Source organism: Melozone crissalis, unplaced genomic scaffold (genome assembly GCF_028551555.1).
Source record: "Melozone crissalis strain CALT ecotype California unplaced genomic scaffold, PUWL_Pcris_2 ptg000017l_1, whole genome shotgun sequence".
Taxonomy (NCBI): Eukaryota; Metazoa; Chordata; class Aves; order Passeriformes; family Passerellidae; genus Melozone; species Melozone crissalis.
In genome coordinates this window covers 7,932,815-7,959,529 of record NW_026535795.1, presented here as the reverse complement: position 1 = coordinate 7,959,529, position 26,715 = coordinate 7,932,815, and the positions used below count along the sequence as shown (strand labels likewise).

The 26,715-nt window shown below is 60.0% G+C and overlaps 6 protein-coding genes and 1 pseudogene across 7 annotated transcripts; 3 read left to right on the top strand and 4 right to left on the bottom strand.

Annotated features, from left to right (window-relative positions):
- Nucleotides 1-1,851: 1,851 nt before the first annotated feature.
- Nucleotides 1,852-3,257, bottom strand: LOC128936158 (zinc finger SWIM domain-containing protein 1-like; annotated as a pseudogene).
- Nucleotides 3,258-4,520: 1,263 nt separating this feature from the next.
- On the top strand, nucleotides 4,521-7,096 carry ACOT8 (acyl-CoA thioesterase 8). Its single transcript, XM_054274534.1, has 6 exons — nucleotides 4,521-4,741; nucleotides 4,827-4,963; nucleotides 5,198-5,423; nucleotides 5,673-5,830; nucleotides 6,114-6,305; nucleotides 6,407-7,096. The coding sequence occupies exons 1-6, from the start codon at nucleotides 4,521-4,523 to the stop codon at nucleotides 6,523-6,525; spliced, it is 1,053 nt and encodes a 350-aa protein (XP_054130509.1). The 3' UTR covers nucleotides 6,526-7,096.
- A 32-nt stretch (nucleotides 7,097-7,128) lies between these two features.
- SNX21 (sorting nexin family member 21) lies at nucleotides 7,129-9,047 on the bottom strand. Its single transcript, XM_054274533.1, has 3 exons — nucleotides 8,780-9,047; nucleotides 8,493-8,647; nucleotides 7,129-8,205 (listed from the first exon to the last, which is right to left on the bottom strand). Exons 1-3 carry the CDS (start codon nucleotides 9,045-9,047, stop codon nucleotides 7,534-7,536), a joined length of 1,095 nt encoding a protein of 364 aa, XP_054130508.1. The 3' UTR covers nucleotides 7,129-7,533.
- Nucleotides 9,048-9,222: 175 nt separating this feature from the next.
- On the top strand, nucleotides 9,223-12,561 carry TNNC2 (troponin C2, fast skeletal type). The gene is made up of 6 exons (XM_054274903.1): nucleotides 9,223-9,508; nucleotides 11,738-11,797; nucleotides 11,895-12,038; nucleotides 12,124-12,238; nucleotides 12,315-12,451; nucleotides 12,530-12,561. The coding sequence occupies exons 1-6, from the start codon at nucleotides 9,223-9,225 to the stop codon at nucleotides 12,559-12,561; spliced, it is 774 nt and encodes a 257-aa protein (XP_054130878.1).
- A 760-nt stretch (nucleotides 12,562-13,321) lies between these two features.
- LOC128936072 (regulator of G-protein signaling 9-binding protein-like) lies at nucleotides 13,322-14,192 on the top strand. The gene is made up of 2 exons (XM_054274759.1): nucleotides 13,322-13,579; nucleotides 13,667-14,192. Exons 1-2 carry the CDS (start codon nucleotides 13,387-13,389, stop codon nucleotides 14,098-14,100), a joined length of 627 nt encoding a protein of 208 aa, XP_054130734.1. The 5' UTR covers nucleotides 13,322-13,386; the 3' UTR covers nucleotides 14,101-14,192.
- A 270-nt stretch (nucleotides 14,193-14,462) lies between these two features.
- On the bottom strand, nucleotides 14,463-15,657 carry UBE2C (ubiquitin conjugating enzyme E2 C). Of its 2 annotated transcripts, XM_054274682.1 has the most exons (6): nucleotides 15,557-15,657; nucleotides 15,452-15,479; nucleotides 15,225-15,311; nucleotides 14,859-15,063; nucleotides 14,666-14,725; nucleotides 14,463-14,531 (listed from the first exon to the last, which is right to left on the bottom strand). In XM_054274682.1, exons 1-6 carry the CDS (start codon nucleotides 15,655-15,657, stop codon nucleotides 14,473-14,475), a joined length of 540 nt encoding a protein of 179 aa, XP_054130657.1. In that variant the 3' UTR covers nucleotides 14,463-14,472. The 2 variants fall into 2 exon arrangements, with proteins under 2 accessions (XP_054130657.1, XP_054130658.1); XM_054274683.1 differs by lacking the exon at nucleotides 15,225-15,311.
- Nucleotides 15,658-16,335: 678 nt separating this feature from the next.
- Nucleotides 16,336-20,719, bottom strand: DNTTIP1 (deoxynucleotidyltransferase terminal interacting protein 1). Its single transcript, XM_054274603.1, has 13 exons — nucleotides 20,619-20,719; nucleotides 20,470-20,540; nucleotides 20,178-20,274; nucleotides 19,945-20,043; nucleotides 19,399-19,467; nucleotides 19,064-19,120; nucleotides 18,757-18,818; nucleotides 18,269-18,314; nucleotides 17,746-17,804; nucleotides 17,510-17,570; nucleotides 17,108-17,179; nucleotides 16,857-16,912; nucleotides 16,336-16,497 (listed from the first exon to the last, which is right to left on the bottom strand). Exons 1-13 carry the CDS (start codon nucleotides 20,703-20,705, stop codon nucleotides 16,359-16,361), a joined length of 975 nt encoding a protein of 324 aa, XP_054130578.1. The 5' UTR covers nucleotides 20,706-20,719; the 3' UTR covers nucleotides 16,336-16,358.
- Nucleotides 20,720-26,715: the final 5,996 nt, after the last annotated feature.

The following is a 26,715-nucleotide window of genomic DNA, read 5'->3' as shown; positions in this document are numbered from 1 at the left end:
CAACACCTCACAGCTGGATGCTGCAAGGACCTGTGGGTGCTGGCCACGGATGAAATAGTTTTGTCACGTGTTATTGTACCTAGGTCCCTACAAATCTATGGGCCCTTATGGGATTAATTTGAGAAACCACAAAGAACTGGCTGATGTCATCACAAAGGCTCTCGATGATTTTGGAGTGGTTTTGGGAATCTGGAGAGGTTCCCACATGACTGGAAGCTGAGGAACAATGTCCCAGTTTCACAGGGCAGCAAGGAGAACCCTGGGAACTACAGGCCTGTCAGTCTCACTTCAGTGCCCAGTAAAATCATGGAAAAGATCATTCTAGCAGGTACTGAAAAACACCTGTAGGAGAACACTGGTCACAGCCAGCATGGCTTCATGAGGGCAAAGTCCTGCTTGTTGGACATGATTTCCTTCTACAACAGGGTAACCCGCCTAACTGATCAAGGAAAGCCAGTAGCTGCAATGTTTTTGGGCTTCAGCAAAGCTTTTGACGCCGTCTGTCCCAGTATTCTTTTGGACAAAGTGTCCAGATTGCAGCTGAATAATCCTGTTGCACAATGGGTGAGCAACTGGCTCACAGGTTGGGCACAAACAAAGACTTAGAGGGAATGAGGTGACATCAGCCTGGTGTCCAGCCACTAGAGGGGTTCCATAGGGCTTCACCCTTGGCCCAATTCTCTTCAACATCTTCATTAACGCCTTGGACTCAGGACTTGAAGGAATATGAAGTAATATATTAATGTTTAGTGCTAAGAACACTAAACTAGGAGGAGCTGTCAACTCCATTGAGGGCAGAGAGGCCCTGCTGAGAGACCTCAACAAATTGGAGAGATGGGTCATCACCAAAAGTGTGAAGTTTAACAAGAGCAAGTGACCCACTCCACCTTGTACAGGGCAGTCCTGGTCGTATATACCCATGGGGGAAAAGAAGCTGGAGACCAGCACTGTGGAAAGGGACCTGGTCCATGGCAAGTTGAATATGATCAGCAGTGCCCTGGCAGCCAGGAGGGTCAGTCCTGTCCTGGGCATGAGACACAGCATTGCCAGCAAGGGAGAGGATTGTCCTGCCCTGCTCTGGTGCAGCCTCACCTCAAGTCCTGGGGGCAGTTTTGACACAGAAATATAAAAAAGACATTAAACTATTAGAGAACATTATTCAAAAGATGCCACGAGGATGGTGATGGGACTGGAGGCGAAGCTTTTGAGAAACAGTTGAGGTAACTTGGTCTGCTCAGCCTGGAGAAGAGGAAACTGAGGGAAGACCTCATTGTGGTCTTCAGCATTCTCGTGAGAGGAAGCAGAGGGGCAGGCACTGATCTCTTCACTGTCATGACCAGGGACAGAACACGAGGAAATGGTATAAAGCTGAGGCAGATTATCAGAAAAAGGTTTTTCATCTAAAGGGTGGCTGAGCACTGGAACAGGCTCCCCAGGGCAGTGGTCTTGGCATCAAGCCTGTCTGAGTTCAGGGAGTGTCTGGACAACGCTCTCAGGCACATGGTGGGATTTTTGTGGTGTCCTGCACAGGACTGGGAGTTGGACACAATCCCAATGGGTCCCTTCCAACTCAGCAGATTGTAGGATAGCAGCACCTCCCACATTGCACCACCCAGAGCTGGCTCCTGGCCACAGCTGTTAGCCAGGTCAGTGACTGTGACCCTTCCTGCAGGATCAGGAGCTCCCAGTCCAGTTCCTCTGCTGCCCCGTGCAAGAAGTGTCACTCACTCAGCAGATCAAGGAGCCAAACTGCCCCTTCCACACCGAGGAAATGACAGGCTGAGGGGAATGAAGGTGCAAGACAGGACCCAGTGGAAGCACCCAGCTCAGCTCCCACTCAGTGCTGAAGCTTCACCTCAATGGAGCTGATCCAGCTGTCAGCAGCTCCCACAGAGTCCTGTGCTCCCAGTCCTTATTGCTGTGGCTGATCTCTGCTGGGAGGAAGGACATCACCAGGGATTTATCCAAAGACTTGTTCCAGGAGCTCTTTAGGACCTCCAAGAGGCCATCAGCACTGTCTCACCCAGCCTGATGGGCATCACATCTCCTCTCCCATGGTCTACTGAGCATTTCCCTCTGCAAGAGCTTCTTGTTTGAATTCAGCACAGCCAAGATGTGCCAGCAGGGCAGCTGGAAGGCCAGGTTGAAGTGGCAAGTGTGACTACCTGCCACTAGTACATTCCCCACAGGGTGGGCATCCTCCTGGATCTGTACACTGAGCCTGTCCTACCTGGTGCAAATCAGCTGCCTGGACTTCCAAACCACTGCCTTAGGCACAGCCTGGCAGCAGCCTCTGTGCAAATGCCACTCAAAGACTGCCTGATGCTGTCTTCAGTCCTTTGGGTAATCTAATCTTCACTGTCATCCTCTGAGGTTTCTGTGGCCTCCAGTTTTGCCACAGGAGACAGGATCTAACAGGGACTGAGCTTGCCAGCTCACTCTGGAGAAGAGCATGAGGTGTTTCAGGCTGACACTGAAGGGCCTCAGGGAGTTGGTGGACTCTGGAGGACAATCACACGACTCTCAACAGCCACAAGAGAGGCTGACATGGGCTGCTGCTTCTGCTGAGCTGCTGCCACAGTGGAGGAAGCCTGGCCAGAGCTCTGGGATGTGTTACCATAGCACACCAGAGAGCCAAGAGGCAAGTCTGAAATAGGCAGACTTTGGGGAACTGCCTGAGCAGCACAGTGATCAGGATGGGGAGCAGAGTGTCACAGGATCAGGAAGGGACCTTAGAAACACACTCTTCTTAATGCCAGGCCAAGGTGGTGATGCAGCTCTCCAGAGAGAACCTAGCACTGAAAATTTGACTTAACCCTGGATGACAATCTCCAGCTCCGTGAAGAAGCCTCTGCTCACCCCCAGCTGCCCAGATCCCATCCTCGAGCGGCCGCTGAAGGTGGAGCTGAGGCAGCCAGTCCGGTGTGATGAGGGCTCTCAGGACGGCGAGCAGCTCCTGCCGGTGGCTCTCAGTGCCTGCACCCACGGCTTTCCCGGCGGCGATCGCGGCCGGCCACTCGGTGCTCCGGGCACGGCCGCTTGGGGAGGGGCAGCACCGGGAGCTGCACCGGGCAGGCGCGGCTGGGGCTGTCCGTGCGGGCCCGCTCCGCGCTGCCGCTACCGGCGGGGACACCGCGGCGTGTCCCGGTCCCTGCCGCGCTCCGGTGGCGGCGCAGTGCGGCCTCACCGGCGCTGGGCTCCGCCCGCCGCGGCGGCACCGGAGCGCTCGGGCGTCGCCCGCCGCGGCCGCCGTGCATCGCACCGGGAGCACCGGGAGCGCCGCTCGCTGTGGCCGCCGTGCATCGCACCGGGAACACCGGGAGCGCCGCTCGCTGTGGCCGCTCCCCAGGGCAGCGTGCGGGCACCGGCTCCTGCCTGGCTGCCTCCCCCTCCTCCCTCCGCACCGCTGTGCAGCGGCTGGAGGCGCAGCGACTGCGCTCTCGCTCCCGTCTCTCTTCAGCAACAAGTGCATTGCTTTCCACCCTCACTGCTTGCTCCCCACAAGGAAGGGATGGAGGACTTGTCCTCCCTTGTCCTCCTCTCAGCAACTGCTGGAAGAAGCACTTCACATTGGTGAGGAAGCTGATACCCACATGTTTGTGTCTTTATGCCTAAACCACGCGGTTCTGCAGCTCTGGAGGAGCAGGCTAGAACATGACAAGAAAAGCTTCAAGGAAGAAGGTTAAATTGTATTTTAAGAAGGCAAGTTATATTTTAAAAGGGCAAAGGGAGCAGTTGCATAACTAGTGAGTGACCATGAACCCTTTGTGCACACGAGCAGATGCACCAGCTAAGATGGAAAAGAAGCAATGTCACTACAGCTGCTTGGGGAAGTGAAGGCCGTGGAATGCTCCCTGAGGGAAACCTGATATCACCTTCCACTGCAGTGAGGTAAGGACAGCTGGGGAATGCTGCAGATGCCGATGCTTGGAGTCTTGAGCTGGGAAAGGCAGGAGCTATACAGCGAACACAGCAGGTGTGTGGCACAGCTGGCAGCACCCCGGTACCGGGGCATCACACTACCGGGATCAGCCCGGTTATCGAAGCCAGGTACGGGACAGGGACGGTGCCCGGGGCAGCGCTGGGCTGCGCCCAAGCGGCGGCGCCATGGGGCCTGGCGGTGCTACACCGGGGGACCGCGGGTGCACGGCCCTGCCACAGCGGCTGCTGCGAGCTCCAGCCGGACGCGGCGGGTGGGCCTTACCGGGCGTCTGGCGGACAGCGGTGCCGTGCTGCCGGTTGTGGCTGCGCACCGGGCCGCTGCTCCGCAGGCCGTAGGGGCAGCCCTTGCAGGCGAGGCGGCGGGCGCATGGTGAGCGGTGGTCGCGGGGGGACGCCCGGGCGGGCTCCGCTCAGCCGCCCAAGCCCACCCCGCCATCCCCGTTAAACCAGCGGGGCACCGCCCGCACCCTGATCCTGACCAATCAGTGCCGGCTTCTCCTGATTGACAGGAAGCGAACCAACCAGTCCAGAGCCTCCTGACAAGACTAGGGTGACTGACGGCTCTACTGTCCAATCACATGGCGGCCTTCGCCCCGCGGTTGGGCGGTGCTTCCTGGTCCGCCGTGCTGGTCGGGTCGCGGTGCCGGTCCTGGTTCGCGGAGGTGATGGGGGCCCCAGGCGACGCCGGCGGGGCTGGAGCGGGGCCGGGATCCGGGCCGCCGCCGCCGCCCGGGGACCTGCGCAGCGTGCTGATCACCAGCGTGCTGAACCTGGAGCGGCTGGAGGTCGACCTCTTCAGGTGCGGGTGGGCGCTGGGGCAGCGGGACCGGCCCGCCTCCTCCTCCTCCGCCGCCACCCTCACCGCGGCCGCCTTCTCCCCGCAGGGGCCAGCACCACTGGGTGCCCGCCACGCAGCACCTCTTCGGCGGGCAGATCGTGGGGCAGGCGCTGGTGGCGGCGGCCCACGCCGTGAGCCGCGACGAGCAGGTGCACTCGCTGCACTGCTACTTCGTGCGGACAGGTACGCCCGGGGAACCGGGGAACCGGCGGCGGGGACGGGGTGCGGGGGTCCGGGAGCGGCCCGGCAGGGGTTGGGACGCTGGGGAAGTTCTCAGGAGTGAGGAGGCGCCGTCATCCCGGTGCCAGCAAACAGGGACGGTGTGAGTGGCGCTGCCGGGCCCGGCCCCTGCAGGCGGGTTCCGCCGGTGCGCGGTGCGCCGTGGCCCGGCCGCAGAACGTCCCTTTCCCGTGCCAGGGGACCCCAAGGTGCCGGTGCTGTACGAAGTGGAGCGGACCCGCACAGGGAAGAGTTTCTCCGTTCGCTCTGTAAAGGCCATCCAGCATGGAAAGCCCATCTTCATCTGCCAGGCCTCCTTCCAGCTCTCGCAGGGGAGCCCAGTGCAGCACCAGTTCACCATGCCGACCGTGCCACCCCCCGAGGAGCTGCTGACACAGGAGGAGCTCATCAAGAAGTTCCTGCAGTGAGTGGGGTGGAAGGGACACACCAGGGATGCCCCTGGTGCCTGGGGCATAGGGAGGTGTGTGAGAGTATTGTCTGAGGAGTTCTCAAATGTGCCTGGGAGGGGAAGAGAGGAGCAGGACACAACAGGAGCTGTGCCCCTCTTGTATTTCTGTGTGCCCCTGGATCCCTGGCATGGAGCTGCTGCCAGTAGGATGTGTTCCAACCTGCCTGTCTGGTGTTAACCTTGCTTCTCTGTGCTGGGCTGCAGGAATCCTAATGTGGCTGAGGGATACAGGAAGCGTCTCACCAAGATCCAAGCTCAAGATGTGCCGATTGACATTAAACCCGTGAACCCACCAGATATATTCAACTCAGAGCCACAGGAGCCAAAGCAGCTCTTCTGGGTGCGAGCGCGAGGCTACATAGGTGGGTCCTGCTGGGTCCAGGTGCCTCCCAAGCCAAGGGGGAGCACTGTTTCAACAGATTGGGCTGGGAGGGCTGTGATTAGGGGGCTGCCTGTGCCCCAGCCTGGGCACTTCAAGGCTGTAATACAGGTGTGGGTGCAGAGGTGATGCTGAGGCATGGCATGGCAAAGGGAATAAGTCTGGAAGAATCCCAGCTGTGCTTGGCAGCTGGCTCCAGGGGAGTGGAGCACCCCAGGCATGTCCCAGGGGCCCCCACGGGATGGGCAGTGCTGGTTGCTCTGCAGGAGAGACTGACATGAAGGTGCACTGCTGTGTGGCCGCCTACATCTCTGACTACGCCTTCCTGGGCACGGCCCTGCTCCCGCACCGGCAGTACCGCGTCAAGTTCATGGTGTCCCTCGACCATTCCATGTGGTTCCATGCGCCCTTCAGAGCTGACCACTGGATGCTGTACGAGTGTGAGAGCCCCTGGGCTGGTAAGTCCTTAGTGTGTCTTTGGGAGACCTTGATGGGCAAGGCCAGCCCTGCCTGTCCTGGGGCAGTGGGCTGCAGGCTGACAGTCTCTCTATCTCTGCAGGTGGGTGCCGGGGCTTGGTGCAGGGACGGCTGTGGCGCAGGGATGGGGTCCTGGCTGTCACCTGTGCACAGGAAGGTGTCATCAGGGTGGAACAGACACCAACCCAGAGCAAGCTCTAGCTGAAGACACCCTACAGACTGGAGCTGAAGCATGCCCAGGGAGGGACCCTGAGATGAAGGCAGGACCTGGACAGGAACAGGAAGGAGACCAGGTGGGACCAAGCACTGCAGGAAGTCCTGGTGCCAGAGGTGTCTGCGACAGACTGTGACCAACAGAGCATCGTCGCAACCAGCTGCTAGCTGCACAGCATGTAAGCACATGCTGCCATCAGCTATCTTTCACCCACCTTAAAATAAAGCCGTTGGGTGAAGAGCTGGACTCTGTCCCTGGAGTTTGTCCCCTTGGACCCGTGACTGGGCTTGCACGAGGGCGGGCAGTGCCAGGAGCACAGTGGATCAGCTCTGCCCCCATGCCAGGCGGGGTCACAGGAGAGGAAGGTGCTACTTTGGCTCACGTTGTTTCCTCTTCTCACTTCTGCACTGCTTTGGCTCCTCAGTAGCTGCTTCTGCTTGTCCTTGGGCTCCTCCCTAGGACTGGGCTTGGGCTTGGGCCCAGCTGGAAGAAGGGGATGAGGCAGCTCCCACCTCTGTGTGGAGGCTTGGGGCCTCCCATTGATGATGCCCTGGGGTAGTAAGGCTAAAGAGACACAGCAGGCGCCTTGCTCTTCTTCCTGCCAAGACTTTATTTAATAAAGTCCTTTCTATTGTGTAAGTTTTATGGGAAGTTCCCGGCAAGAGCCCTGGACCCTGCCAGAAGCTTTCCCGTTCCCTTGCAAGGTGCCAGTATGTCCCAGCTAAAGTCTCAGCCACTCCAGGATCCCCTGCAGAGGAGGAGCAGCTTTGGGCAGCACCAGTGTGGGTGGTGGACCCCCGTGAGTCCCCAGCCCTGTAAAACAGACTAACCACAGAGAAAGTGCATTCAGGAGGCAGCTCCAGGCATGGACTGTGCTGCCCGTGCTACTGCAGTGCTGCTTCCCTGCCCCACTGCCACCTATGGCATTTCCCTCACTGTTCCCAGCTGCCACAGGCGTGTGAGCTTCCCCTCCCACCCATGTGAGCACAGGTGGCTCATTCCAGAGGTTCCTTGATCAGGCATTCCTTCAGGGAAGGCTGCTGCTGCAGGGCCAGCCCCACTTCCCGCAGGTCCTGCAGCCGGGCCTCCGAGCGCCGCTTGTCCTTGCCCACCTTCCAGGCCAGGTGGATGTGGGCCTGCAGGAAGGGTCCCAGGAGCGGGTGGCTGCCCTGCGCCTCCAGCAGCTGCAGCGCCTGCTCGCAGCAGCCGTGGGCCTCACTGAGCTGGTCCAGCTCCTGGTGGCACACGGCCAGCCCCGCCAGCGTCAGCAGGAAGCGGCCGGAGCTGCAGACCCCCAGGCGGTCCTGCAGCCGGTAGGCGTTGGCCCAGGTGGCCAGGGCCTCGCGGTACATGCCCGTGCACGTCAGGCGCTGCGCGGCCTGCAGGTCCGGCAGGAAGAAGAACTCGAGGAACTCAGGAGAGCGGCGGATCTCGTCGATGGAGTGCAGGTGGGACAGGAACTGTTCGAAGGCTCGGCTCCGCTTAGCAATGGTCTCAGCGGTGAAGTTGCGGCGCAGTCTCTTCCTGGGGAAGGCAATGCTGGCCATGTCGCAGCTGAAGCGGCAGCGCAGGCGGCGGTTCAGCTGCTCGAAGTCCGAGTAGCGCCGGGCGATGGTGGCAGGGGCCTTGTCAAACTGGCCAGAGCGGATCAGGTAGATGGTGTAGAGCTGCGGGGGAGGCAGGTGTCAGGCAGTGCTGTGGGCATGCTGCTCCCGGCACAAGCACAGCGGGGTGTGCGGCCTCAAAGGGGCTGGGGGAGTTTGCCCGAACAGAAGGGAGTGGCTTGGGCTGCTGCAGCCACAGCACCCATCAGCCATAGTTACCTGAGGCTCATCTGAGCCGCCGGCACCATCCGAGCAGCACGGGGAAAGAGAAAAAAATAAGCATCCCTGCCCCGGGGAGAGCAGGACTCGTACCCAACCCGTGCCCGCCCAGCCGCGCCGGGCTCACTCACCACGTACTTGGAAGAGCGCTCGCTGACCACGCTGGCGCTGGTGACCTCGAAGAGCAGGCGCTGCGGTGCCAGGCTGCCCCGCGACCTCCGCCACAGCTCCTGCAGCTGCCGGGTCAGCAGGCTGCCGCCGGGACGCTCCGCCACAGAGACCCACTCTGTGCCGGGAGAGGGGTGTCAGTGCCCGCCGTGGGGACAGGGCTGACATCTGTCGGGCTGCCGGACGCCACCATCGCACGAGTGTCCCTGGAGTCACCCCAGTCCCCCCAGCTCTCCGCCCCAGCACCTGCCTCCGTCCTCCGTGCCCGCTGCCGCCCCCGGCGCCTGCGGCGGCTCCTCCAGCTCCTCGCTAGCTCCGTCCCCCTCCTCCTCCTCCTCCTCGTCCTCGTGGCTGGTGAAGCTCAGGGTGCCGCTGAGGCGCGTCGACAGCCCCTCGGTGTCGTCCTCCAGCTCCGAGCTCTCCGGGCAGTCCTCGGCCTCGCCGCCGCCCGCCGGCTCCTCGCGGCCGGCCTCGCCCGCCAGCGCGTGCCGCAGCCGGTGCAGGATGCGGGCGGCCATCGCTGCCGGGGGGTCCGGGCCGGCACCGCGACACGGCGGGGCCCGGGGCTGCCCACCGCGGCACGGCTCCCCGCGGGGACAGCCCGGCCCCGGGACGCGCTCCCGGTGCTGCCCCCGCCCCGGGCTGTTCGCGCTGCCCCGGGCCGGGCCGGGCAGAGCCGGGTGTTGCTGAGCGATGGCCGCTCCGCCACGGCTCGTCCCGGGATCCTCCCTGCGCGGCTCCGCCTCCGCCGGGAACCCGGATCGGGGCGGCGGAGCCGGCACCGCCCGGCACGGCCGGGATCGGGATCGGCGCTTGCGGCACCGTCCGGCGCCATCGGGATCGGCTCTCCCGGCACCGCCCGGCACGGCCGGGATCGGGATCGGCGCTTGCGGCACCGTCCGGGACTCTCGGATCAGGCTCAGGGCTCAGCCTGGCTCTGCCCGCAGCCCCTGCCTAGGACCCGACCCCGCCCTTCTCGGTCTCGGCCCCTCTGTCCCCTGTCCGGGATGTCGTGGTCGGGCCGAGCCCCGGATATCTGCCCTGGGGCCACAGGAGCCACACATTTCGCTGCTCGGCGCTGTGGTGTCCCAGGGTCTTGATACCCCAATACCCTAGCACCGCTGTGCCCTGACAGCCAGACTCCCAACACCCCTGTATCCTGCTAGCCCAGACTCGGGGATGTGCCCCGGGCCACCTTGGCACATTGGCACCCTGCCGCCCTGGCCTCAGTCGGCCTCACCACACGCCCCATGGCCAGCCAGCACCTCCGGCACTTGCCCAGCCTTTTTTAGTGTCTGCCTGCTCACTCCTCACTGCTTCCTTGGGAATGTCTATAAATATCGAGGAACCAGCCCAGCTGCTGCCATCGCTCTGTCCATCGCTTGCTCACTGTGCCCTGTTCCAGCACCCTGCACCCCACTCGGCTCAGATGGGACCCCTGAGTTTCCCTGGGCAGGGTGGGATGCACTAGGGGCTGGACTTGTTCCCAATTCCCACCCGCTGAATGGGGGTCCCAGCAAAAGCAGGAGCCAGAAAACCCCTGGGCACCCCTGGCACTGGGACCTTATGGGACAGAGATTTGTCACCCTGTCCCCACTGCAGCCCTGGGGCTCTGAGCACCACGGGGTATGGGCCACTAGGCCAATGTGTCCCCAGAGCCACGGGCCCCAGCCGGTCCTGGCAGCAGTGGCTGGCACGGGCTGTGAGTGTGAGGACTGAGCCTTCGAGGAGGCACCGGGCATAATTCCCACTCCTCAGAAGCACGAAAAAATGGAGCCATTTCCGGAACAGGTGCCAACAGCACTGGGGACCCCAAACCATGGGGCTCATGCTCCAAATCTCTCCAGGGACTTCATGCCCCAGGCCTCACAGGGGACCCCTTCCTTTTCTGGGGTGGGGGGCTGCAGCACTGCTCTGCCTGGTCCCCCTGGAGCAGAAAATGGGGGTGCAGGGGGGGGAACGCTGTGTTGGGGAAAACCAGCTTGGTATTGGGAGCTTGGGCCAGGAAGGGCTGCATTTTCAGGGGCCGGTGGGTGATAGTCCATGCCCCTTGAGCAGGGGGGACCCCGTCCCCCTTACCCAGGTGATGCTAATGGCTCCAGGGCTATTTTTAACCCCCTCATTGCTGAGTTGCCTTGGATGGGGGTGTTGGGGGTGGGCAGAGCTGAGCTCCTGCCACAGCTTTGATCTCCCTCCTGAAGGGCTTGAATTTCCATCCCAGCCTCATCCCCATGTTAATCCCAGCCCTTGACCAATAAAGCTTTGGCTAAATTAGGTAAAGGCGCCAGTTGCCAGTGAGAGGGGCTGAGTGCTGCCGGAGCACTGATAGGCTGAGGGGGCCAGGGGGCAGTAGCTGAAGGCACATCCCACAGAGGAGACACTACAAATTGGGGTGCCAGCGGCATCACGAAGCTTCTGGGAGTTCCTGCTGCAGGAGCTGGTGATTCTCTGGGGGTGGGAAGCTCCATCAGTTCCCAAGATGGTGAGTGTTCCTGTGTGGTGTGTGCTGTATGTTGTATGCTGGGACAAGACCTGACTGGGCAGGAGGCACCAGGGGGATCTGGGCTGTGGAGGTGCCTCTGCAGCAGGGATATGGTGTCCAGTGCTGGGCTGACCACGGCAGTGAGGACAGGGAGGCATTGGGGTGGTGCAGGGTCCCCACAGAACAGATCTGAGGGTGAGTGAGTGGCTGCTGAGGGGGTGCAGGTGCCTGGGGACACCATCTCAGCCCTGTTGGGAGCTCAGGGCTGTGCAGAGGCAGGGGCAGCAGGGGGTGGCTGAAAGCCGAGTGCTGGGTCATGCGACACGGCCTCACTGCTGGCTCCATGGCCGGCCTGCGCCTCCAGGAGAAACCCGATCGGGGCTGACAGGTGCCACGGCTGTAGCCCCAACAATCCCTACAAGGGGAGCTGAGGAGTCCCCAAAAATAGCTCTGCATGCTCAGGATGCCAAGGCTGAGCACAGGGACCATGACCCCAGCACAATGGAGCCCCCCAGATAATGGGGGACTCAGGCAGGGGATCTCTGCAGCCCTCCATGTTCATGGATGGCCTGGAAGGCATCAGAACTGTAGGGATTGCTGGTGTCTGTGGTTTGTGCCAGCACAGGATCATCCTGCAGCAGGGCAGAGGCTCTTCCCACAGCCAAGCATGTTGGGCCATGCTGTATGAGGGGTCTCTGGTCTGATATGGGTGACCCCTCTCCCTTGCCTTGCAGACGGACCAGCAGGCAGAAGCCCGTGCCTTCCTCAGCGAGGAGATGATTGCGGGTGAGTGTGGGGACAGCAGGGACAGGGGCCAGACATGGCCATGGTGCAGGGCCTGGCTCTGCCCCACTGCTCAGAGACCTGACCCGTCTCTCCACAGAGTTCAAAGCCGCCTTCGACATGTTCGATGCTGACGGTGGTGGAGACATCAGCACCAAGGAGCTGGGGACGGTGATGAGAATGCTGGGCCAGAACCCCACCAAAGAGGAGTTGGATGCCATCATTGAGGAGGTGGACGAGGACGGTGAGCAGCCCTTGGTGGCTGGTGGCAGGGCGGGAGCTGGACCCTGGGCAGGCGGCCTGACCCATGCTCGGCTTCCTCCCCACAGGCAGCGGCACCATCGACTTTGAGGAGTTCTTGGTCATGATGGTGCGCCAGATGAAAGAGGATGCCAAAGGCAAATCTGAGGAGGAGCTGGCCAACTGCTTCCGCATCTTTGACCGGTGAGTGTGGGGATGAAGTGGCCCATCCTGTCTGTGGGAGCAAGCAAGGTCCCATCCCTCCCTCTCCCTCTTTCAGGAATGCGGATGGGTTCATTGACATCGAGGAGCTGGGTGAGATCCTGAGGGCCACTGGGGAGCCTGTCACTGATGAGGACATAGAGGACATGATGAAGGATTCAGACAAGAACAATGACGGTCGCATCGACTTTGATGGTGAGCAATGGCCCCAGCCAAGCGCCCATGTTGTGCACCCAGGCAGGGCCATGGGCTGAGGCTGCTGTTCTCTTGCAGAGTTCCTGAAGATGATGGAGGGTGTGCAGTAAGGGACCAGACATTCCTCAGGCCAGCTGCTGCACCCAGCCCTGCTCCCCTGCTGTCCAGGGAGCAGCAGCTCCACAGCATCTGGCCCTCAGCACTGGCTGGGACCTCGCTCTGTGCCAGGGTCCTGGTCTCACCTCACCACCGGCGGCTGAGCTTTTCCTCCCATCTGTCACCTGTGGCTTTGATTCCAGCCTCAATTAAAGAGGAAAGGCTTGAGCTGCTGGTGCAGGATTTCACTGGGGGTGCATGGGGAGGGGGGCTGTGGCAGTGTGTCCCTGCTCTGCTCCCCAGAGAGGGAACATGGGCGGGCTCACACCACAGGCAGTGCTGCAGGGGCAGCCCGGAGTTGCGGTTCCCACGGCCTCTTGGGCAGGCGCCAGTGCTGAGCTCAGAGTTTCCGTGCAGAGCAGCTCGTTCACACGCCAGAGGCTGAGGGAGGATGGCCCTGAGGGTCCTGCGCCAGGGCAGGGCTGTGGGACCACAGGGGCTTAGAAAGCCCCACATCTCCCACCCAGAGGACCTGGCTATAAGGTGGTAGGGCAGGAGCAGCCCCCTCCCTACAGGGGAAAGGTGACACTTGTCTCTGTGTCTCTCTTTGAGGGGCTGTGCCAGCCTGCTGGAAACCACAGCTCCCTGGGGACCGGCAGGGGTGGAGCACAGCGGGGGCATGAGGCGGGGTGCAGTCCCCAGCCAGGGTGGGTGGGACCACCGAACCAAAACACAGCTCAGAGCTGGTCACAGCACAGCGCTGTGGTGGTACAGAGCAGCCGAGCCCCCGGAGAGCCATCGGCCACCGCGGCCATCCTGCCCCGTTGTCACGGGCTGTGATGGCACCAGGCAGAAGGGATGCGAGCCGCGGGCGGGGGGCAGTGGGAACGTGTGCCACAGCCCAGGCTGCCCTCTGCAAGGCCACGGCCGGGCACCATCAGCTGGTGCTGCAGCTCGGGGGCAGCGGGGACGGCCCCCGGCTGCGAGAGGAGCGCCGCAGGAGGAGCGCGGAGGCCTGTGAGCTCAGCATGGGTAAGGAGGGCACTGCTGCACCGGGCAGCAGCCAGGGGAGCCTCTGCACCCACCCTGCTTGGCCCCGGCTCACACGCCGTCCCACAGGGCTGCGGCGGACGCTGCTGGCAGGGCTGCGGCAGGGCCCGGCCAGCCCTCGGGAGCGGCGGGAGCTGGAGCGGCTCTGGGTGCTCTTCCTCTCCGCCCTGGAGCTCTTCCTGCAGGACCTGTACAGAGCCCAGCACCTCTGCCAGCTCTTCTCCGTGCAAGGGGGTGGTGTGGCCCCGCTGCGCACCGGGCTGGGGGGCTGGGGGCTGCCCAGCCGGAGAGGAGGGGGTCCCACACAGCCCCCCAGCACCCAGAGCTTGGAGGAGGAGATCGAGCAGGTGAGGGCCACGCTGGCAGAGATGGAGAGCGGAGCCAACATTCCACCATGGACAGTGGAAGCCACAGAGACCACACAGCCCGCAGAGACAAGCGGCACCACAGAGAGAGCAGCCTGGGGAGGCGCCTGTGCTGGGCACTGCTGTGGGGTGCTCTGACCCAGGGGGCAGGAGAGGTGGCACCCCTGTCACAGAGCAGGACACAGAGGTACCCCTACAGATCTCAACCCCTGCCCTTACAGGTGATGGTGGGAGCGGCTCCCACCCTGTACATGGAATGGAATTGCTCCAGGTCCCCAAAGATTGATAAAGCTTCAGTATCCCTTCCACCCTTCCTGCCCACACTTGCAGAGGGTCCTCTAGGCACTCAGAGTATGCTAGAGCTGCCACAGAATCCCCTGCAGAAGTTATAAACCTGCATTTATTCATTTATTTATACATTAACCGTGGCTCGGACTGCGACATTAATTTAAAAACAGCCTATGATACAGAAGGCGGGGGATGGCCGGGAGGGAAGGGGTGTGGTGATGGTCAGGTCTCCTGGCTCTTGGTCTGCTTGTTGTACGTCTCCCGCACATACTTCTTGTAGGCTGAGGAGAGAGGGGGAACATGACACCACCTGAGGCAGTGGCCAGGGCAGCTGTGGGGTCAGACAGGCACGGGGGCTGTGCTGCTGCTCATCCCACTGGGGAGGGGGCAGAAGGGTTCTGCTTCAGGCACTCACCGACTTGGTTCTTCCAAAGCTCAGCTGCATGTGTGTTCAGAGGGCTCTCGATGTTGGGCTCTGCAAACAGTGGCTGGGTCAGCTGGTGGGGGGTGACCTGGACACCCCTGAGCCCTGATCTGGGTTGGACAGCCCCACCACCACCACCACACCTTCCCTCAGCTCTCCACAGCAGCTTGTCCACGAGACCCACCTGCCAGCAGGCTCTGTATGGAGAGCAGGATAGTGCGGACATCGTACAGCGCTGACCACTTCTCCTTGAGGATGTCGAGGCAGATGTTGCCCTGGGTGTCGACGTTGGGGTGGAAGCAGGGGGTCAGGAACCGCACGGTGGGTGCTGTGTAGGGGTACCCGCTGGGGAACTCCAGCGACAGCTTGTACCGCAGCTCCTCGTAGGCCTGGGGTGGGAGTCGAGGGGACAGCAGTCAGGAGGGGCTGTAGCCCCAGAGGTGCGGGGAAGAAGAGGAACAGGGGCAGTGAAGGGCTGGGACCACCCACAGCCCAAGGGAGGAGGCTGGGGCAGGGTCAGGCCCCCCCAGACCGGGATCGCGCCTCTCACCGTCCCGGCGGCGCCGTCAATGGTCCCGATCCACTTGAAGAGGTTGTCGGACTCGGGGAAGGCGGAAATGCCTTTGTCACCGGACATCTGCGGGGGCAGCGCGTTAGGGCGGCCCCGGACATCCCCCACCCCACCCCGGTACAGCCCCAGGTGCCTTTGGGGACCCCCAATTCCCGGCTTGGTCCCAGGATCCCCAAATCCCGACTCGGCCCCGGGGCCCCACTCACCATCAACGCCATCAGTTCTTGCTGCAGCCTGCGGGGAAAGCGCACGTTACCGGCCGGCTCACCGGGGCAGCCCCCGCCCTCAGCCCCGGTCCCGGCTCCGCTCACCTCTTGCCCACCGCGCCGCGGGCCGCCGTGGCCCCGGTCTCAGCCGCTTTGTGGGCTGCTGCGCTGGACACGGCGGCGGGGTCGGCGTTCTGTGAGGCCATAGCGGCTCCCGGGGCACGGAGCAGCACACCGGCACCGGCCGCCGCTGCCGGCGGGTCACGGGCTGGACGCGGTTCCCGCTCCCTGGCGGCGCCGCCCCGAGTTCCGCTGGCTCCTTCCCTTTCTCCCGCAGTCTCGCTCGGGGCAGGACTCGGGCCCTCTGCGGCTCTGTCGGTGCCGAGCGGCGGTCAGGGCTCCCCTAGCGGGGTTGCCCCGTGCCGAACGGCGGTGCTTGGGGCTCTCCTGTGCGGCGGCGGCGGCCCGATCCCAACCCCCGCTCCAGACGCTCTCCGATTCAGCAGCGGCTCTGTCCGGACCCCTTTATCGGTGCAGGAGCGGCTGGGTCCCAACCCCTCTCCGGTGCAGGAGCGGCTCGGTCGCAGCCCCAGTTCCGGACACTCCGGTACGCCCCGCCCGCTCCCGCGCCCCGTTTGAATATTTCCGCGTGCAGCCCCTCCACCAATCAGCGCGCAGCCCCGTTCGAGCCGGCCAATCACCGCCCGCCGAGGATGCAGCACCCACAATAACGGCCAGCGGCTGGTGATTGACAGCCGGCCCGGTGACGCACAGCGCTGTGATTGGCCGCTGCCCCGCGGGGGCGGGACCGCGCGTCCCGCAGGCCCCTCGGCGGGCAGAGCCCGGTGCCCGGTGCCCGGTGCCAGGAAACGGCGAGGTGGGAACGAAGCGGCTTTATTGGGGGGCATCAGGGTTCGGGGGGGTCCTCGGGGGGCGGCAGCTCCCCCCCGCGGCGAAGCGTCTCCATGTGCTTCTGCATCTTCTCAGTCATCCAGGCTGGTGGGATGAAAGGCTTCAGCTCCTCCAGCCGCAGATCAACAGAGTCCCTGGGGAGGAAGGAGGGCGAGATGGAGGGACTACAGCACCCACTGATGACCCCAAACCCACCATGTCGCCTGGCACACATTAGTACCAAGCCCAGACCCACCAAACCCACCATGGATGCCAGCACTGCACCCAAACCTACCATGGACCCCAACCAACACCAAGTCCACACCTTTGTCACCAACATGGCCCCCTGGGCACCAAACCCCAACCATAACCAAGCCCCCCAGCCAGCACACAGGGAGTCCCTCCAGCACAGGACACCCCTGCAATGCAGCAGTGAGGAGGGACATGGTGGGGATCCCCTGGGAAGCAGCCCCAGGCCCAGCAGCACTTTCAGAGTTTCTGCTTTGCTCCTCACCTGTAATCCTCACTGGCGGCCAAATCCCGAATGTCCTCTTCAATGAGGAGGTAGGCCTGTGACACAAGGCAGGGGACACCTCAGGGTGCCTGCGAGGGGCAGCCAGGGCAGGGCCATTCCCCCACCCACTGCTGTCCCCATGGGATTCAGCTGTGCCTCCTGGCCATGCCCCAGTGCTGTGGGCAGGGCACAGACCCTGGCAGCGCAGTGTCCCCACCCCTGTGGCGGGCCCTGCGCCTGGGTGCACTCACCATCTTGCCCCCAATGGCTCTCATGTGCTGCTGCTCTGTCAGCCAGTGCTTATCCTGCGGGTCAGCTGCATACTGCAATAAACACCAAGGACCGAGCTGAGAACAAGTGACAGACCCCGCTGTGAAAGCTCCCCCTCCTGCAGGACACTGTTCCCTGCTCTGATCTGCCCCCCACTCTGCTCTGTCCCCCGCTCCTCCTGCCCTGCTCCAGCCTCAGCCCTGGCTCTGCCCATCCCGCCGCCTTGGCAGGCACAGGACACCATTGGCTCGTGTTGTGCGCTGGCCAAACCTTGGGAACGCGCTCTAAGACAACAAACGAGGGCATGGGGGAGGAGGCAAACAAGGGAGCTGAAGCACACGCTCCTAATTCCCATGGGAAACCATCTGGCTGTGGCACCTGACCTTAAAGAGGTGGGGATGCTTGATGTAGAGTCGCCCTCTTGTTCCTCCCATCCCGAGAGCCCTGCAATAGGAACACGAGGGGTGTTAGGGGTGTGGGCAGGGCAGCTGCCATGGCACAGGGACACCCCTCTCCTCCCCAAGGCCTTCCTACTGAGGCAGAGAAGCGAAGTGACGGGAGGAGTGTCACGGGCTCCTGCCTGGGGACGCCACCCTCCATCGACAGGGCCGTTCCTTACTTGTTTGCTCGAGATCCCAGCACAAAGGTTGTGGTTTCAGTCAGTCGGGATGGATCCCACTACAGAGCAATTGGAAAAGGGGCAACATTAGAAATGAAGTTGCTGCTGGCCACGCTCCACAAGCCTCGGCTCTCTGACAGGGAACCTTGGAGCTGCCTCCAAGCTGGGAGGGAGGAAGCTGGCCAATGACCTCCAGCCTTCAGCAGGGGAGGGACATTGCATTCCATCGGGGCTGATCTAAGCGGTTTCCCTCGTGGGAAACACTTGTGGGATTCTCCTGGCTACTCCTGGTCTCCTCAGGGCTGCCCCAGCGGCAGCACACCGCAGGGATACAGGCTATGGTGCCTGGGGAGACCAGCAAGGGCCTCCGGGCACTTCGCTTCCTCTTCTTGCTCCAGCCCTGCCCAGGGCCCCGTCAGGGCACAGCACAGCCCCGCTGTCCTGGGCTCCTGCAGCTGCAGGGCTCTGCAGAGGGAGCAAAGGGGAGGAGAGAGGGAGCCCAGCAGTGTCGGACAGCTAATACCTTTGGTCCATCCCTTTTCACAGGCTCAGAGACTTTGAGCTTCCACCTGAAGGGAAGGAAAACACAGTGAGAACGAGTCCCAGGGGGATCAGCTCAGTCACCACCAGCAGCAGTGACTGAGCCCAAGCCCTTCCAGATCCACCATTTTTCACACCCTCCATTCCCCCACAGTGCCCAGCTTCGGACCCTCAGCTTTGCTGCACATCCTCCTCTCCTGGCTGCCCAGATCCTGCCATCTCCTGTGTCTCACCACTCACTCTGGATGGTCCATCTGGACCTTTTCACCCCTTTGGGCCTGTTTAAAATCCCTCCTTTAAAGGTCTTTGCCTCCTGAGGGGAACACCTCAACCTAACCCCGCTTCTGCCCACACCCAGGAGAACCCCCATCACCCCTGTGCAGGAGAGGAGTCTGTGGGGTTTCTGTGCTCCCCACAGGCAGCCTCATGCCCCCTGCCCTCCCCAAACAGGGGCTCAGGGTTTGTACTCACGCTGCCATGCCTGAGACTCCACGGTCATTTGACAGGCTCTGTCCTGGAGGCCGCCCCTTCCTCTGCATGGAAAAAACCCTTGTGAGACCCAGCTGTGCTGCCTGTGAACCCTCTCAGCAACCCTCCCTCTCCCAGGGAAGCTGCTTCTTTTGTCACAGGCAAAAACACTGCCTGGGACCAGACTGAGCACCTCCAATGGCTCAAAAAGCTGCCTGTGCACCTCCATGCACTCACACTGTGGGAATGGGCAGGAACGAGGGTCAGGCTTCCCAAAACATAAAATCTCCTGTGGGGAAAACCACTGTACCTTTTTTGGAATGGGGCTCCCTCGGCGGCTCAGCTCCTCATCCATCTGTCGGGCACGCTGAGGAGGAAGGGCAGTGGGATGAGCAGGGCTCTTCTCCCATCCTGGCCAGGTGAACACTGACCCCAGCCCACCTCTGTGAGCAGCCTGAACTGCAGCAAGCAGCACCCACACCTGGGGTTCTCCTTGCCCTGTACTCCCTTTGAGCCAAACATCCCCCACTCTGCCTCTGCACTACTGCACTGGCGGCCAAGAAGAGCCAGAGAACAAAGTGATCCCAACTCTTCTCCCAGCTCTCACAGGTCATTTAAACCTCTGTGTACAGTCACAGCAATTACCTTTGGCACTGCCTGCTCATGGGGCAACCTGGGAACCACCTTTTTGCCATCAGAGAACAACAGCTTGGCCTGCAGGAAGACAAAGAAGGTTCCATGGATTCTGGGATCAGAGACGGCCCCATAACCAATCCCCACCTCTACATATCTGCCTAAAAGCCCTGCAGCAGCTTTGCTTTTGGAGTGCTACCAAGGCCATGCTTCCATAGACAGCCAGATGTAAAAGCACAATCCGAGCATGATAAATTCTGGAGAACTGGCAGCTAAGCAAGATATGAAAGGAAAATTCCTGCCCTGCCCTGCCAGGACCCTCTGATGAGCGCTGGGAGCCAGTTTCTGTGGGACTCCAGCATTTGCCATGCTCCTACAGCAGCAGTGAGAAGCAGCATGAGCTACCCAGCCCTGACTGCTCCCTTCTTCCCAGTGAGAATGAATCCCAACACAGCAGTCATACAAGGGCTGTGGGTGTCCCTTCACAGTGACAGCAAAGGCGGGACACATTCTAGCCAGGCTGCTTTGCTTGCTGGGCACCCAAGAAACATCACCCACCTGCTCCAGGCAGCTCCTGCAGGTCTCCTGGATGAGCTGCTCTGGGTCCACCTCCTCGCCAACGTTATCACGCACGTTGATTGCTGCTGTCTGGAAAAACTGGGGAGGAAAAGGCAGGAGAGGGTGACAGCCTGTGCAGTGCCAGCTCGGCTCCCAGCCAGGCACAACGGCCTTGGTGCCAGCCGAGCTGTCCCCAGCACCTCCAGGCTGCTGCACACCTGTCCAGCGCTCACCTTCATGTACTTGTTGAAGATGCCCTGGATCTCCTCGTTGATGCTGGGCTGCAGCACAGCGCGCAGCAGGTCCATGGACACGCTCGGGTCCGTGAAGCTGCGGGTGGAGGGCTCAGAGGGCGGCGCGGAACCCCCTGCCCGGCCCGGTCTGACCCGATCCTCCCCGTGCCCGGTGCCCATCCCGCGGTTCCAGCGTTCGCCTGCATCCTCCCGTGCCCCGGTGCCCATCCCGCGGTTCCAGCGTTCCCCTGCATCCCCCCGTGCCCCGATGCCCATTCCGGCCCCGCCGTACCTGGTGGTCATCTGGGAGCGCCGCCCGCGCCGCTGCACCTGCCGGTGCTTGATCATGATGTTCCAGGGGTTCTGCGGAACACACAGCAGCGGGTCAGCCGCGGCCCCGCCGCCCCCCACACCGGCCCGGCAAACCGGCACCCTCCTCACCGTGCTGACCAGCTGCTCCTCGGCCTCGCCCGGGCCCTCCTCGCCCGGCGGCCCCGGCTGCTGCTCCGCATCGCGGGCGGCGCCCATGGCCGCGCTGCCGGCTGCGGGGCCGGGCACCGGATGCGCGGGGATCCCGCGCCTGCATCATCGGGCCCCGACGGATGTGACGCGAACCGGGGCAACGGGGCCGGGCCGGGCCCGGGCGGGAGCGGCAGGGCCGGGGGGACACCCGGTGTGGGCTCTCGGAGCCCGGGCCCACAGCGTGCCCCCCCCGGGAGGTGCCGCCGGGGCGCTGGGCGCAGCCTCCGGGTGTCCCTGCCGCTCCCCGGGGCTGAGCGGTGCGGAGGGCGAGCACGGCATCCCGAATCCTTAAACTCACCCTGTCCCACCCAGAGCAGTGCCGGAGAGCGAGGCACGGCATCCCGAATCCTTAAACTCACCTTGTCCCACCCAGAGCAGAGCGGAGGGCGAGGCAGGGTATCCCGAGTCCTTAAACTCACCCTGTCCCACCCAGAGCAGTGCCGGAGAGCGAGGCAGGGTATCCCGAGTCCTTAAACTCACCCTGTCCCACCCAGAGCAGTGCCGGAGGGCGAGGCACGGCATCCCGAGTCCCTTAAACTCACCCTGTCCCAGGGCAGGAGCTGTCCCAGCGGGTGGAGCTGGACACACGCGGCCCCTGGCTCTGAGAGCAGCTGGAATGTGAACGCCAGTCTTTCATGATCTCTGTGTTTGCTCGTGTAATTCCTCTTTCTGGATTCTCATTGCTTCTCTGAGCAAACACCCCAAAGCATTTCCTCATCTTGTATAATGTGTGCAGAATAGTCAAAACAACTTTTTTGTAGTTTTCCAGATAATCTCACCCCATGTTGTGGTCAAAGAGAAGCTTTTCTATTGAATCAGCTCTATAACAGTTTGCACTGATAAACCATTTATTATTTTTCTGGTAACGTTCTTCCTCATTCCAAGATGATTCAGTGGGAGAAACCAAGCACGGGGGATTTGCCAGAGCTCAGGGTGGGTCTCGCTGTGCACAGCAGGGGTGTGCTCCAGCAGCCATCTCCAAGGGCTGTCCCTGTCCTCTGTGCCACTGGGGCAGCCCTGAGCCCAGCTGAGGGGAAAGTGGCACCTCCTTCCCACCAGCTTTGCCAGATGCTCAGTTTTGTTTCATTGGTGTTCAAGGCACGAGTGCACGTGGCACTTGGAGCCATGATCTAATTGACAGGGTGGTGATCAGTCAAAGGTTGGATTCGATGATCTCAGAGGTCTTTTCCAACCTAAACCATTCTGTGGTTCTGTGGCCAATGCCTGGGGGCTGTGTTGGTGCCTCCAGAGGATGTTGTGCTGGTGTTTCAGCACCCGTCACTGCAGCCTGTGGCTGTGTCCCCTCAGTGTGACACTCCTGCTGTAGCTGTCAGCTCAACAGTGACCACACTGGACTCCATGGAAGCCTGGAAGAAGACTTAAATCCTGGAACAAATTCTCAATGACAGAGTTGCTGTTTTTGCAAGGATATATTTTCAGGAGTGTGTCAGAACAACATCTCTCAGGGACCACCTAAACCTAACTGATGTGATACCTTATTTGGGTCTCCTCCAGGCCCTGGCTTCTAATGGTAATTTTTCCATGGATCTCTGTGATAGGTGCATATCTGCCAGACACAAACACCTGGTTCACAGCTGAGGTTACCCATGTTCCTGCTTGATTCTCAGGGAGACTTTGGACAAGTCCCTCTGACCCTCAGTATCCTCAGGTGTTTATTTCATCAGAGCAATTTGTCAGACATTCTCCCCCATTAGCTCACTAAATGTTATCCAGGATTATGGTCTGCTAAAGCAGAAATGTGCCAGAATTTTGGTGTTGTTCCCAAAACGAGGCACCACCAGGCGAGCACAGGGACAGCAGCAGCGCTGAGCTCTCTGTCGCGGCACTCCTGAGGTCGGAAGGAGCCCTGCCATCCCTCAGGTTGTTCCAGATGGTTTTGCAGGTGCGTGGAAGGGAGCTGGAGCTGCTGGCACGGGCTGGCCAGCAGTGCCTGCCCCGGGGTGCCCAGCTCAGGGGTGATTAGCAGCCACAGGAACCCGTGATAAGCACTGGGCCAGCGGGTTCCGCCGGGCGGCTGCAGGTGTGGAGCACCACATCTCCATGGGCATGGGTGGTTCGGGGAGGAATTGCATCCACCTTGAGTCACAGCAGGAGGAGAAGGATCAACCTGTACTTAAAGCATTTTTCTTGCCATGAGCCCTCTTCCCACACAGATTGGTGGAGGTTTGTGCAGAGCTGTGCTCCTTCCCCTGCGCTGGCCCTGCATTGTCTTGATGTGATGTTGGTGGAAAGCTCTTTGAGCATGACTTTGCTTTTCCAGCCCTCCTGTCAAGTGCCAGCTTAGATTTGTAGTAATAATGTCAATCTCAAACCAATTAATTTCACTCACCCCACAGCTGCAAATTTAAACTTTGTCTATTATCCAGAAACTCCAACCCATTTGTGCTTGGTGCTGATGTGCCCTGGGCAGACCAGTCCTTAAGTTCTCCTACCCTATTCATTGCACATTTCTTTGTGTGTAATTCAGAAAGAAATCATTAAATAGAGAAGGAAAAAATTGGAAAATTAGATTCCAACTCGCACTTCTGGGTGACTGGAGAATAACTTGGTTTAAATGGGTTAGCACTCACAGAATTGGATCTTTGTTAAGCTTAATCTGCTGTCTCAAACATCTTAAATATATCTTTACCCTGAGATCCCATGCAGAGGAAAGGGGAGGCAGTGTGGCAGCGCATCCAATTTTCATTTCCTCTGACTGTGGGTCTCTGGTGAAGACCAGCAGTGTGGCTGGCAGTTTGCAGACAGGTTCCTGTGCTCTCCTCAGCTTGGGTGAGCTCTTGTGCTTGAAGTCCCCTTCTCCTCCTGAGAAGTCTATTTTAATGCAGCACTGTTTCATTGGAGCAGATGTTCATGGGACAGTAACTAATTTGGAGTTTGTGCATGCAGTAACTGTGTACTCTCATTGCAAATTCGTGTGGTTATTGAATGCTTGTGTGTAAATTATGAGGGATCTCATCCATGGACACTAAATCCTGCAATTCATGTTCAGGAGTTCCCAAAAGCTGCATGGAGGCCACGTTGATGGGGTCTGGTTGGTCTGGGGGAAAGACACACTGAGCTCTGGCTTTGCCCACAGTGTGCTGAGCTGTGTGGGCTGTCCTGGGATAAGGGGGGTCCTGGGGAGGACCGTGGGCCTGGGGGACAGCATTAACTTGCTCAGGAGACTTTGAGCTCATTTGTGTGCCTAAACCTGGCAACTGACAGTAGGAACTCTGAAAGAACTGGAGTAATCTGCTTGGGAATGGGATGGTTCAGAGACAGGTACTCAAATGAAGCCGTGAATATTTGACCTACAAAAATCTGCAAAGCATCTCCACGTGTGAAACAGGAGCCTTGAATGAAGGGCATTTTGCATGTGGAAGGAGAGAGCTCCTGGTGCTGCTGCCAGGTGCTCTTGCCCTGATCCTGTTCCATCCGGGATGGCAGGGCCAGGACAGGCTCCGGCCTGCAGCACAGCCCAGGTCTGGGGCAGAGCCTGGTGCTGGGGTCACTGCTGTCGGTAAGGGTCATCCTGGGGATTCCTGTTGAGAGCAGCAGTGAAGAATCTGCCTCTGTGCACTCCTGGTTCCCCCCTCTGTCCGTCAGTCCTTGTGCTGTCCTGGGAGTGCGGCCAAGTCTGGATCCTGCTCCTGCCTTGGCTGAGGGTGGAGCTGCAGCGGCTCCTCGGTAAACAGAATTAGAGGGAAATGTGGGAGGTCCCTGAAGTCACCTGTGGGCTGCCTCCTCCCATTCCTGCACCCGGGCTGCCTTCGAGCCCCTTTAAATTGCGGGTTGGCACAGCCCTGGGCACAGCCTTCATCAGCATGGCACCGAGCATCCTCCTGCTGGGGCTCCTCACCCTGTGGGCACAGCTGCAGGCAGCACCCATTGCAGGCAAGTACGGCGGGCTGGGAGGAATATTTAAGAATGTTTTTTCCTTATTTTCATGCAATCACAGGTGTTTTGCAGGTGCTGGCAGGTGCCAGGTTGCTGCCTTGGGAGGGCAAGGGAAGGCATGGGGGGAATGGGGTGGGATGTGCCCGGGCTATGTGGCACTCACTGCTGTGGCACAGTGAACCATGGCACAGTGCCACCTCTCCCCGACTCCCCAGGCATGGGTGGCTGCTGGCACCAGGGCAGAGGTGCCCAGGAGAGCACCAGCCCCACCATGGCACTGCCATGAGCTGGGAGGCACCAGCGTGGGGAGTGGCCTCAGCCTTGAGGGCAGCAGGGGTGAGGCAGAGCCCTGGAAACCCAGCAGGAAAAGCAGCAGAGGAGAAGACAGCGCAGCATCGTGGATAACCGCGCTGCTGGGTGGGAGCATGGATGGAAGGGCAGCATGCTGGGGCTGATGCTGCTGCTTTCTGCTCTCCTACAGAGTTCCACGGAGTGGCTCCAGCTGGGTGGCCACCACCAGGGCAGCTGGGAAGCACCCTGAGCCTTGAGCCTGGGAGAGAGCTCAGCACGGTGCCTGGCAATGGCAAAAACAGCTCCAATAGAGGTGAAATGGGTGAGTCCAGTAGCCATGAAACTGGTGAGTCCAGTAGCAGTGAAACTGGTGATGATGGCAATAAAAATCAGCTTTGTGATTGCAATGATCATAATCATGGTGGCAAGGACAGTAATGGTGATGATGATGATGATGATCATGGTGTCAAGAGTGACAATTCCAATAGCAAAGAAGATGGTGATAAAAATGACCTTTTTAATGGCAAGGACAATGACAATGGTAATGGTGGCAATGACAGTGGTGACGGTGCTGATGGTGTCAACAGTGACAATTCCAAAAGCAATGAAGATGGTGATGATGGTGTTAAACATGACCTTTCTGATGGCAAGGACAATGACAGTGATGATGACACTGATGATGGCCATGGTGCTGGTGATGATGGCAATGATGATGGTGATGATCTCATCAATGATGAAAATACCAATAGCAATGAAGATGATGATGATGGCATCAGTGATGAAAATTCCAGTAGCAATGAAGATGATGATGATGACATCTACAGTGACAGTTCCAATAGCAGTGAAGATGGTGACTCCAATTACAATGAATATGATCACTCCAATAGCAATGAAAATGATTCTGATTATGGGGGGTGGAGATATTAGATTGTAAGGATGTAATAGCCCTGGGATCAGAGATTTTTGGGTTCCTCTTTTGTAGTATCCAGCTCAGGTTACCAGATTTCATGCCTGATCTGTGCCAATAAATGTATCTAGTGAACAAGAGAGCTTAGTGTCAAAAATTTCTTTTACAGCTTGGCATCTCAAGTGGGGCACTTGTTCACTTGCCCATTTTCTTCCAATCACCAGATATCCAAATTTGCAGCAGTGGATGGTTTCACCCAGGAGCTCTGGAGTAAGGAAGTGTCAAATCTCTAAAGGAGATTCAAGTCCTGCCTTCTACAAGTTTGAGTTTTGTGGGTTTTGGGAAAGATGAGTTATGTACCTGGCATAAAGAAGGGGGTGCCCTTATCTGAGGCACTACAGAACAGGGAGAAGATAGTTGGCACTACTAAATGATTCCTAAAACTCACAGGGATTTCATGCCAGGAGGAATGGCCATATATTACTTGACATGCTGGGACAAAACCTGCAGAAGTGTGGTTCACACAGGGGGGAGGTTTCAAGGAGACTGTTTTGATTTGCCTTCAGCACAGATTACAGGACTGGTACACAGGGCAGATTGATGTGTATGGGATAACTGAGCTCGGGAAAAGCAGCATCTCAGGAGTGGGGTTGGTACATGATATCCTGAGGTAAATTCCAGCCCAGACCCTGCTCCTCTCTGTGTGCCCACTGAAAAGGATTTTCCACTGTCTGTTCCTGTTGCTTTGCTTTCTATGCTCACTGCTGCTTCACCTGCAACTGCCCCAATCCAATCTGGACAAATTATGTGAGTGCTGTTATCAATGGGCAGCCAGCAATTGTTTTAATTTATATCCATTGACCCTGCATTACAGGAGATTTAATGCTGTGGGCTACTGACATGCCAAGGCTGAGGGAAGAC